The 12,694-nt window shown below is 47.7% G+C and overlaps 1 protein-coding gene across 1 annotated transcript in view; it reads right to left on the bottom strand.

The window, feature by feature from the left end:
• Positions 1–12,694, bottom strand: part of LOC121555650 (insulin-like growth factor 1 receptor) — a 203,923-nt gene that overhangs the window by 111,613 nt on the left and 79,616 nt on the right. Inside the window, exons 5-6 of the mRNA XM_041869475.2 lie at positions 4,686–4,822; positions 1,160–1,304 (exon numbers count right to left, since the gene is read on the bottom strand). Coding sequence (XP_041725409.1) covers positions 1,160–1,304; positions 4,686–4,822 — 282 coding nt within the window. The remainder of the gene's footprint in view (positions 1–1,159; positions 1,305–4,685; positions 4,823–12,694) is intronic.

Genomic DNA, 12,694 nt, shown 5'->3' with positions numbered 1-12,694 from the left:
ATAAAACAATTAGAGAGTGTCATTTCCCCAAATTTGAAACTCTTATTCAAGGTTTCAAAGACCTCTCTGATGAGGATAGGCTACCCGTCCTGTTGGGGAGGACGCAGAGAGCTGTGGGTTGGCAGCGCACTACATTGCTGCCTGCCATAAGTTGAGGGACAGTGTCTGACAGACCAATCAACCTGCACATGTCCTTTACTGTATATTTATTGTTATTGTTGAATGTATGATTATTTTGACCCTTGGTTATTGTTGTTACTGTTGTCCCGTTGACAATTTTGATTCTCATTTTTTACATTGTAAACAAGCTTTGGCAATATGTACATTGTTACGTCATGCCAATAAAGCAAATTGAATTGAATTGAATTGAATTGAGAGAGAGAGAGAGAGAGAGAGAGAGAGAGAGAGAGACAGAGAGAGAGAGAGAGACAGAGGGAGAGACAGAGAGAGAGAGAGAGACAGAGGGAGAGACAGAGAGAGAGAGAGAGACAGAGACAGAGACAGAGACAGAGAGAGAGAGAGACAGAGAGAGAGAGAGACAGAGAGAGAGAGAGAGAGAGAGAGAGAGAGAGAGAGAGAGAGAGAGAGAGAGAGAGAGAGAGACAGAGAGAGAGAGAGAGACAGAGAGAGAGAGAGAGAGAGACAGAGAGAGAGAGAGAGACAGAGAGAGAGAGAGAGACAGAGAGAGAGAGAGACAGAGAGAGAGACAGAGAGAGAGAGAGACAGAGAGAGAGAGAGACAGAGAGAGAGAGAGAGAGAGAGAGAGAGAGAGAGAGAGAGAGAGAGAGAGAGAGAGAGAGAGAGAGAGAGAGAGAGAGAGAGAGAGAGAGAGAGAGAGAGAGACAGAGAGTGTGGAACAGGAAATTCCTCAAAACAAAGCTCTAAGGTGAAAGGGCAAAAGAACCAAGCAGATAAGATGCCAGAATGTCGGGGGGTGGGGAGTTATTGGTCCTCCATTACAAAGCTGACAGCCTCAAACTAGCAGTCACATGAGCACCTTGCTTTTCTATATAGAGAAGAACATTCCAGATGTCAATGTAGCATCTGTGTGAGTGTCTGTGTGTGTGTATTAGTGTGTGTGTATTAGTGTGCGTGTATTAAGTGTGTGTGTATTAGTGTGTGTGTATTAGTGTGTGTGTATTAGTGTGTGCTAACGTACTCCTCCACCAGATCCTCTCCGTTGATGAAGCGGAGGCTCTTGAGGAAGGACAGGGAGCCCAGCGTCTGGGAGTGTCTGATTCTCACGTAGCCCGTCACTGTCTGGATCAACCCCATGAAACTCTCCAGCTCGTACCCCATGTTCTCTAGAGGAGAGGAGACAGAGAGAAAGGAGGAGTTGGTTAGGACAAAGCATTTAGATAGAAACGTAGCCTGTCCCTGTCTGGATCAACCCCATGAAACTCTCCAGCTCGTACCCCATGTTCTCTAGAGGAGGAGAGGAGACAGAGAGAAAGGAGGAGTTGGTTAGGACAAAGCATTTAGATAGAAACGTAGCCTGTCCCTGTTCTCTGGAAGAGGGGAGGGGAGTAGAGAGGCCTGATATATAATATACCCTACTATAACAGGTACTGATATATAATATACCCTACTATAACAGGTACTGATATATAATATACCCTACTATAACAGGTACTGATATATAATATACCCTACTATAACAGGTAGTGATATATAATATACCCTACTATAACGGGTACTGATATATAATATGCCCTACTATAACAGGTACTGATATATAATATACCCTACTAGGTACTGATATATAATATACCCTACTATAACAGGTACTGATATATAATATACCCTACTAGGTACTGATATATAATATACCCTACTATAACAGGTACTGATATATAATATACCCTACTATAACAGGTACTGATATATAATATACCCTACTAGGTACTGATATATAATATACCCTACTATAACAGGTACTGATATATAATATACCCTACTATAACAGGTAGTGATATATAATATACCCTACTATAACAGGTACTGATATATAATATACCCTACTATAACGGGTACTGATATATAATATACCCTACTATAACAGGTACTGATATATAATATACCCTACTATAACAGGTACTGATATATAATATACCCTACTATAACAGGTACTGATATATAATATACCCTACTATAACAGGTACTGATATATAATATACCCTACTATAACAGGTACTGATATATAATATGCCCTACTATAACGGGTACTGATATATAATATGCCCTACTATAACAGGTACTGATATATAATATGCCCTACTATAACAGGTACTGATATATAATATACCCTACTATAACAGGTACTGATATATAATATACCGTACTATAACGGGTACTGATATATAATATACCCTACTATAACGGGTACTGATATATAATATACCCTACTATAACAGGTACTGATATATAATATACCCTACTATAACAGGTACTGATATATAATATACCCTACTATAACAGGTACTGATATATAATATACCCTACTATAACAGGTACTGATATATAATATACCCTACTATAACAGGTACTGATATATAATATACCCTAATATAACGGGTACTGATATATAATATACCCTACTATAACGGGTACTGATATATAATATGCCCTACTATAACAGGTACTGATATATAATATACCCTACTATAACAGGTACTGATATATAATATACCCTACTAGGTACTGATATATAATATACCCTACTATAACAGGTAGTGATATATAATATACCCTACTATAACAGGTACTGATATATAATATACCCTACTATAACAGGTACTGATATATAATATACCCTACTATAACAGGTACTGATATATAATATACCCTACTATAACAGGTACTGATATATAATATACCCTACTATAACAGGTACTGATATATAATATACCCTACTATAACGGGTACTGATATATAATATACCCTACTATAACGGGTACTGATATATAATATGCCCTACTATAACAGGTACTGATATATAATATACCCTACTATAACAGGTACTGATATATAATATACCCTACTAGGTACTGATATATAATATACCCTACTATAACAGGTAGTGATATATAATATACCCTACTATAACGGGTACTGATATATAATATGCCCTACTATAACAGGTACTGATATATAATATACCCTACTATAACAGGTACTGATATATAATATACCCTACTAGGTACTGATATATAATATACCCTACTATAACAGGTAGTGATATATAATATACCCTACTATAACGGGTACTGATATATAATATGCCCTACTATAACAGGTACTGATATATAATATACCCTACTATAACAGGTACTGATATATAATATACCCTACTATAACAGGTACTGATATATAATATACCCTACTATAACAGGTACTGATATATAATATACCCTACTAGGTACTAATATATAATATGCCCTACTATAACGGGTACTGATATATAATATACCCTACTATAACAGGTACTGATATATAATATACCCTACTAGGTACTAATATATAATATGCCCTACTATAACGGGTACTGATATATAATATACCCTACTATAACAGGTACTGATATATAATATACCCTACTATAACAGGTACTGATATATAATATACCCTACTATAACAGGTACTGATATATAATATACCCTACTATAACGGGTACTGATATATAATATACCCTACTATAACGGGTACTGATATATAATATGCCCTACTATAACAGGTACTGATATATAATATACCCTATACTATAACAGGTACTGATATATAATATACCCTACTAGGTACTGATATATAATATACCCTACTATAACGGGTACTGATATATAATATACCCTACTATAACAGGTACTGATATATAATATACCCTACTAGGTACTAATATATAATATGCCCTACTATAACGGGTACTGATATATAATATACCCTACTAGGTACTAATATATAATATACCCTACTATAACAGGTACTGATATATAATATACCCTACTAGGTACTGATATATAATATACCCTACTATAACGGGTACTGATATATAATATGCCCTACTATAACAGGTACTGATATATAATATACCCTACTAGGTACTGATATATAATATACCCTACTATAACAGGTAGTGATATATAATATACCCTACTATAACAGGTACTGATATATAATATGCCCTACTATAACAGGTACTGATATATAATATACCCTACTATAACAGGTACTGATATATAATATACCCTACTAGGTACTGATATATAATATACCCTACTATAACAGGTACTGATATATAATATACCCTACTAGGTACTAATATATAATATACCCTACTATAACAGGTACTGATATATAATATACCCTACTATAACAGGTACTGATATATAATATACCCTACTATAACAGGTACTGATATATAATATACCCTACTATAACAGGTACTGATATATAATATACCCTACTATAACAGGTACTGATATATAATATACCCTACTAGGTACTGATATATAATATACCCTACTATAACAGGTACTGATATATAATATACCCTACTAGGTACTAATATATAATATGCCCTACTAGGTACTAATATATAATATACCCTACTATAACGGGTACTGATATATAATATACCCTACTATAACAGGTACTGATATATAATATACCCTACTATAACAGGTACGTACGTCCTCTGCGGATGTTGATGTGTAGGTTACCCTTGATGACGGTACATCCCTTCAGAGACTGGGCCGTGTCCACAGAGTCAATGACCTTCTCCTCACAGATCTTATCACACAGCCCGTCACACGCACTGCAGAACATCCTGGAGATGGGGTTAAAGGAACAGTCGTCAGAGACAGAACATCCTGGAGATGGGGTTAAAGGAACAGTCGTCAGAGACAGAACATCCTGGAGATGGGGTTAAAGGAACAGTCGTCAGAGACAGACATAAAACATACCATATACTGAACAAAAACAGAAACGCAACATGCAACAATTTCAAAGATTTTACTGAGTTCATATAAGGAAAATCAGTCAATTGAAATAAATTAATTAGGCCTTGACTGGGAATACAGATATGCATCTGTTGGTCACATAAACCTTTTTTAAAAAGGTAGGTATGTGGATCAGAAAACCAGTCAGTATCTGGTGTGACCACCATTTGCCTCATGCCTGCAGTCAGCATGCCAATTGCACGCTCCCTCAAAACTTGAAACATCTGTGGCATTGTGTTGTGTGAGAGAGGGTAGAGAGGGGAGAGAGGGGAGAGAGAGGGTAGAGAGGGGAGGTAGAGAGAGGGAGAGAGGGGAGAGAGAGAGAGGGTAGAGAGGGGAGAGAGGGAGAGAGGGGAGAGAGAGGGTAGAGAGGGGAGGTAGAGAGAGGGGAGAGAGGGGAGGTAGAGAGAGGGAGAGAGAGGGAGAGAGAGGGAGAGAGGGGAGAGAGGGAGAGAGAGGGGAGAGAGGGGAGAGAGGGAGAGAGAGGGGGAGAGAGGGAGAGAGGGGAGAGAGGGGAGAGAGGGAGAGAGAGGGAGAGAGGGGAGAGAGGGGAGAGAGAGGGAGAGCGAGGGGGAGAGAGGGGGAGAGGGGAGAGAGAGGGAGAGAGGGAGGTAGAGAGAGGGGAGAGAGGGAGAGAGAGGGGAGAGAGAGGGAGAGAGGGGAGGTAGAGAGAGGGAGAGAGGGAGGTAGAGAGAGGGAGAGAGGGAGAGAGAGGGGAGAGAGGGAGAGAGGGGAGAGAGAGGGAGAGAGGGGAGGTAGAGAGAGGGAGAGAGGGGAGAGAGGGAGAGAGAGGGGAGAGAGGGAGAGAGGGGAGAGAGAGGGGAGAGAGGGGAGGTAGAGAGAGGGGAGAGAGGGGAGAGAGGGAGAGAGAGGGGAGAGCGAGGGGGAGAGAGAGGGGAGAGCGAGGGGGAGAGAGGGGAGAGAGGGGGGAGAGGGAGAGAGAGGGGAGAGAGGGAGGTAGAGAGAGGGAGAGAGGGGAGAGAGAGGAGAGAGGGAGAGAGGGGAGAGAGGGAGAGAGGGAGGTAGAGAGAGGGAGAGAGGGAGAGAGAGGGAGAGAGGGGAGAGAGGGGAGAGAGAGGGGGAGAGAGGGAGGTAGAGAGAGGGGAGAGAGGGGAGAGAGAGGGAGAGAGGGAGGTAGAGAGAGGGGAAGAGAGGGGAGAGAGGGGAGAGAGAGGGAGAGAGGGGAGGTAGAGAGAGGGGAGAGAGGGGAGAGAGGGGAGAGAGAGGGGAGAGCGAGGGGGAGAGAGGGGGGAGAGAGGAGGTAGAGAGAGGAGGTAGAGAGAGGGGAGAGAGAGAGAGAGAGGAGGTAGAGAGAGGAGGTAGAGAGAGGAGGAAGAGAGAGGGGGGAGAGAGAGGAGGAAGAGAGAGGGGGGAGAGAGAGGAGGAAGAGAGAGGGGGGAGAGAGAGGGGGAGAGAGGGGGGAGAGAGGGGGAGAGAGGGGGGAGAGAGGGGGGAGAGAGAGGGGGAGAGAGGGGGGAGAGAGGGGGGAGAGAGGGGGGAGAGAGAGAGTAGTAGAGAGAGGAGGTAGAGAGAGGGTAGTAGAGAGAGGAGGTAGAGAGAGGGGGGGAGAGAGATGGTAGAGAGGGGAGGTTAGAGAGAGGAGGTAGAGAGAGGGGGGGAGAGAGATGGTAGAGAGGGGAGGTTAGAGAGGGGAGGTAGAGAGAGGGGGAGAGAGAGGGGGAGAGAGGGGAGAGAGAGGGTAGAGAGGGGAGGTAGAGAGGAGGTAGAGAGAGGGGAGAGAGAGGGGGAGAGAGAGGGGAGAGAGAGAGAGCATAGCTGTGGGTATACAGTAGCTGTGGGTTTCGCTGTGGGTATACAGTAGCTGTGGGTTTAGCTGTGGGTATACAGTAGCTGTGGGTTTAGCTGTGGGTTTAGCTGTGGGTTTAGCTGTGGGTATACAGTAGCTGTGGGTTTAGCTGTGGGTTTAGCTGTGGGTTTAGCTGTGGGTATACAGTAGCTGTGGGTATACAGTAGCTGTGGGTTTAGCTGTGGGTATACAGTAGCTGTGGGTATACAGTAGCTGTGGGTATACAGTAGCTGTGGGTTTAGCAGTGGGTATACAGTAGCTGTGGGTATACAGTAGCTGTGGGTTTAGCTGTGGGTATACAGTAGCTGTGGGTTTAGCTGTGGGTATACAGTAGCTGTGGGTTTAGCTGTGGGTTTAGCTGTGGGTATACAGTAGCTGTGGGTTTAGCTGTGGGTTTAGCTGTGGGTATACAGTAGCTGTGGGTTTAGCTGTGGGTTTAGCTGTGGGTATACAGTAGCTGTGGGTTTAGCTGTGGGTATACAGTAGCTGTGGGTTTAGCTGTGGGTTTAGCTGTGGATATACAGTAGCTGTGGGTTTAGCTGTGGGTTTAGCTGTGGGTTTAGCTGTGGGTTTAGCTGTGGGTATACAGTAGCTGTGGGTTTAGCTGTGGGTATACAGTAGCTGTGGGTTTAGCTGTGGGTTTAGCTGTGGGTTTAGCTGTGGGTATACAGTAGCTGTGGGTTTAGCTGTGGGTTTAGCTGTGGGTATACAGTAGCTGTGGGTTTAGCAGTGGGTATACAGTAGCTGTGGGTATACAGTAGATGTGGGTTTAGCTGTGGGTATACAGTAGCTGTGGGTTTAGCTGTGGGTATACAGTAGCTGTGGGTATACAGTAGATGTGGGTTTAGCTGTGGGTATACAGTAGCTGTGGGTTTAGCTGTGGGTATACAGTAGCTGTGGGTTTAGCTGTGGGTATACAGTAGCTGTGGGTATACAGTAGCTGTGGGTATACAGTAGCTGTGGGTATACAGTAGCTGTGGGTTTAGCTGTGGGTATACAGTAGCTGTGGGTATACAGTAGCTGTGGGTATCCAGTAGCTGTGGGTATCCAGTAGCTGTGGGTATCCAGTAGCTGTGGGTATACAGTAGCTGTGGGTATACAGTAGCTGTGGGTTTAGCTGTGGGTATACAGTAGCTGTGGGTATACAGTAGCCGTGGGTATCCAGTAGCTGTGGGTATCCAGTAGCTGTGGGTATACAGTAGCTGTGGGTATCCAGTAGCTGTGGGTATCCAGTAGCTGTGGGTATACAGTAGCTGTGGGTATACAGTAGCTGTGGGGTTAGCTGTGGGTATACAGTAGCTGTGGGTATACAGTAGCTGTGGGTATACAGTAGCTGTGGGTTTAGCTGTGGGTATACAGTAGCTGTGGGTTTAGCTGTGGGTATACAGTAGCTGTGGGTATCCAGTAGCTGTGGGTATCCAGTAGCTGTGGGTATCCAGTAGCTGTGGGTATCCAGTAGCTGTGGGTATCCAGTAGCTGTGGGTATCCAGTAGCTGTGGGTATCCAGTAGCTGTGGGTATCCAGTAGCTGTGGGTATCCAGTAGCTGTGGGTATCCAGTAGCTGTGGGTATCCAGTAGCTGTGGGTATCCAGTAGCTGTGGGTATTCAGTAGCTGAAAATCGGTAGGCCCTCATATGGTGTATTTTGTCGGGATGTAGCCGGTGTTAAGATAGGCCTACTATAGGAACATATGGCCTTCTCCTTCCCAACTCCCCACACATTAATGCTGTAGCCTATTTTACATTCAGCGAGCAAGAGCGCACCTCTCCTCCAATATGACATTAGTAAAGAAAATATGTCGAAATAGGTGTCCAACAAGCTTTTGAAGTCTGGCTTTTCCTGGGACTCCACAAGATTGAAGAGGAATAACCGTGGGGGTGGAGAGGCCAGGTGGGGAGGCCAGGTGGAGAGGCCAGGTGGAGAGGCCAGGTGGAGAGGCCAGGTGGAGAGGCCAGGTGGAGAGGCCAGGTGTGGGGGTGGAGAGGCCAGGTGTGGGGGTGGAGAGGCCAGGTGGAGAGGCCAGGTGGAGAGGCTAGGTGGAGAGGCCAGGTGGAGAGGCCAGGTGTGGTGGTGGAGAGGCCAGGTGTGGTGGTGGAGAGGCCAGGTGTGGTGGTGGAGAGGCCAGGTGTGGGGGTGGAGAGGCCAGGTGTGGGGGTGGAGAGGCCAGGTGTGGTGGTGGAGAGGCCAGGTGGAGAGGCCAGGTGGAAAGACCAGGTGTGGTGGTGGAGAGGCCAGGTGGAAAGACCAGGTGTGGTGGTGGAGAGGCCAGGTGGAGAGGCCAGGTGTGGTGGTGGAGAGGCCAGGTGGAGAGGCCAGGTGTGGTGGTGGAGAGGCCAGGTGGGGAGGCCAGGTGGAGAGGCCAGGTGGAGAGGCCAGGTGTGGTGGTGGAGAGGCCAGGTGTGGGGGTGGAGAGGCCAGGTGGAGAGGCCAGGTGGAGAGGCTAGGTGGAGAGGCCAGGTGTGGTGGTGGAGAGGCCAGGTGTGGTGGTGGAGAGGCCAGGTGTGGTGGTGGAGAGGCCAGGTGTGGTGGTGGAGAGGCCAGGTGTGGGGGTGGAGAGGCCAGGTGTGGGGGTGGAGAGGCCAGGTGTGGTGGTGGAGAGGCCAGGTGGAGAGGCCAGGCGGAAAGGCCAGGTGTGGTGGTGGAGAGGCCAGGTGGAGAGGCCAGGTGTGGTGGTGGAGAGGCCAGGTGGAGAGGCCAGGTGTGGTGGTGGAGAGGCCAGGTGGAGAGGCCAGGTGGAGAGGCCAGGTGGAGAGGCCAGGTGTGGGGGTGGAGAGGCCAGGTGGGGAGGCCAGGTGTGGTGGTGGAGAGGCCAGGAGTTGTGGTGGAGAGGCCAGGTGGAGAGGCCAGGTGTGGTGGTGGAGAGGCCAGGAGTGGGGGTGGAGAGGCCAGGTGTGGTAGCGGAGAGGCCAGGTGTGGTGGTGGAGAGGCCAGGTGGAGAGGCCAGGTGTGGTGGTGGAGAGGCCAGGAGTGGGGGTGGAGAGGCCAGGTGTGGAGGTGGAGAGGCCAGGTGGGGAGGCCAGGAGTGGGGGTGGAGAGGCCAGGTGTGGTGGTGGAGAGGCCAGGTGGGGAGGCCAGGTGTGGTGGTGGAGAGGCCAGGAGTGGGGGTGGAGAGGCCAGGTGTGGTGGTGGAGAGGCCAGGTGTGGTGGTGGAGAGGCCAGGTGTGGTTGTGGAGAGGCCAGGTGGAGAGGCCAGGTGTGGGAGTGGAGAGGCCAGGTGTGGGGGTGGAGAGGCCAGGTGGAGAGGCCAGGTGGAGAGGCCAGGTGTGGGGGTGGAGAGGCCAGGTGGAGAGGCCAGGTGTGGGGGTGGAGAGGCCAGGTGTGGGGGTGGAGAGGCCAGGTGGAGAGGCCAGGTGGAGAGGCCAGGTGTGGGGGTGGAGAGGCCAGGTGTTGGGGTGGAGAGGCCAGGTGTGGGGGTGGAGAGGCCAGGTGGAGAGGCCAGGTGTGGGGGTGGAGAGGCCAGGTGTGTAATTGTGTAACAGAACAATGAAGACTGACAGGCTGGAGATGTAACCTATAGCCTTAGTTAGAACAATATGCATATTAGCCCTTAATTCATAAAGTCAATGTTAGGCTTCATACAGCAGTTAATATATCCAGTCAATCTACACAGAGAAAGAAAAACAAGTCATCAGATAATGAAATCCTAGCCTACACCGTGCTGCCGAGACTGCCCTCCCAGTCCCGGGCACACAGTTATAAAACATCCCCTATTGACTGCCCTCCCAGTCCCAGGCACACAGTTATAAAACATCCCCTATTGACTGCCCTCCCAGTCCCAGGCACACAGTTATAAAACATCCCCTATTGACTGCCCTCCCAGTCCCAGGCACACAGTTATAAAACATCCCCTATTGACTGCCCTCCCAGTCCCGGGCACAAAGTTATAAAACATCCCCTATTGACTGCCCTCCCAGTCCCGGGCACACAGTTATAAAACATCCCCAATACTGTCCTCCCAGTCCCAGGCACACAGTTATAAAACATCCCCAATACTGTCCTCCCAGTCCCAGGCACACAGTTATAAAACATCCCCTATTGACTGCCCTCCCAGTCCCGGGCACAAAGTTATAAAACATCCCCTATTGACTGCCCTCCCAGTCCCAGGCACACAGTTATAAAACATCCCCAATACTGTCCTCCCAGTCCCAGGCACACAGTTATAAAACATCCCCTATTGACTGCCCTCCCAGTCCCAGGCACACAGTTATAAAACATCCCCTATTGACTGCCCTCCCAGTCCCGGGCACACAGTTATAAAACATCCCCTATTGACTGCCCTCCCAGTCCCAGGCACAAAGTTATAAAACATCCCCTATTGACTGCCCTCCCAGTCCCAGGCACACAGTTATAAAACATCCCCTATTGACTGTCCTCCCAGTCCCAGGCACACAGTTATAAAACATCCCCTATTGACTGCCCTCCCAGTCCCAGGCACACAGTTATAAAACATCCCCTATTGACTGCCCTCCCAGTCCCAGGCACACAGTTATAAAACATCCCATATTGACTGCCCTCCCAGTCCCGGGCACACAGTTATAAAACATCCCATATTGACTGCCCTCCCAGTCCCAGGCACACAGTTATAAAACATCCCCTATTGACTGCACTCCCAGTCCCGGGCACCAAGTTATAAAACATCCCCTATTGACTGCCCTCCCAGTCCCGGGCACACAGTTATAAAACATCCCCTATTGACTGCCCTCCCAGTCCCAGGCACACAGTTATAAAACATCCCCTATTGACTGCCCTCCCAGTCCCAGGCACACAGTTATAAAACATCCCCTATTGACTGCCCTCCCAGTCCCAGGCACACAGTTATAAAACATCCCCTATTGACTGCCCTCCCAGTCCCAGGCACACAGTTATAAAACATCCCCTATTGACTGTCCTCCCAGTCCCAGGCACACAGTTATAAAACATCCCCAATACTGTCCTCCCAGTCCCAGGCACACAGTTATAAAACATCCCCTATTGACTGCCCTCCCAGTCCCAGGCACACAGTTATAAAACATCCCCAATACTGTCCTCCCAGTCCCAGGCACACAGTTATAAAACATCCCCTATTGACTGCCCTCCCAGTCCCGGGCACACAGTTATAAAACATCCCCTATTGACTGTCCTCCCAGTCCCAGGCACACAGTTATAAAACATCCCCTATTGACTGCCCTCCCAGTCCCAGGCACACAGTTATAAAACATCCCCTATTGACTGCCCTCCCAGTCCCAGGCACACAGTTATAAAACATCCCCTATTGACTGCCCTCCCAGTCCCAGGCACACAGTTATAAAACATCCCCAATACTGTCCTCCCAGTCCCAGGCACACAGTTATAAAACATCCCCTATTGACTGCCCTCCCAGTCCCAGGCACACAGTTATAAAACATCCCCTATTGACTGCCCTCCCAGTCCCAGGCACACAGTTATAAAACATCCCCAATACTGCCCTCCCAGTCCCAGGCACACAGTTATAAAACATCCCCTATTGACTGCCCTCCCAGTCCCAGGCACACAGTTATAAAACATCCCCTATTGACTGCCCTCCCAGTCCCAGGCACACAGTTATAAAACATCCCCAATACTGTCCTCCCAGTCCCAGGCACACAGTTATAAAACATCCCCTATTGACTGTCCTCCCAGTCCCAGGCACACAGTTATAAAACATCCCCAATACTGTCCTCCCAGTCCCGGGCACACAGTTATAAAACATCCCCTATTGACTGTCCTCCCAGTCCCAGGCACACAGTTATAAAACATCCCCAATACTGTCCTCCCAGTCCCAGGCACACAGTTATAAAACATCCCCTATTGACTGCCCTCCCAGTCCCGGGCACACAGTTATAAAACATCCCCTATTGACTGCCCTCCCAGTCCCAGGCACACAGTTATAAAACAT

Source organism: Coregonus clupeaformis, unplaced genomic scaffold (genome assembly GCF_020615455.1).
Source record: "Coregonus clupeaformis isolate EN_2021a unplaced genomic scaffold, ASM2061545v1 scaf0050, whole genome shotgun sequence".
In the NCBI taxonomy this organism is placed as follows: Eukaryota; Metazoa; Chordata; class Actinopteri; order Salmoniformes; family Salmonidae; genus Coregonus; species Coregonus clupeaformis.
The sequence above is the reverse complement of the archived record's forward strand: the minus strand, read 5'-3'. Positions and strand labels throughout refer to the sequence as shown.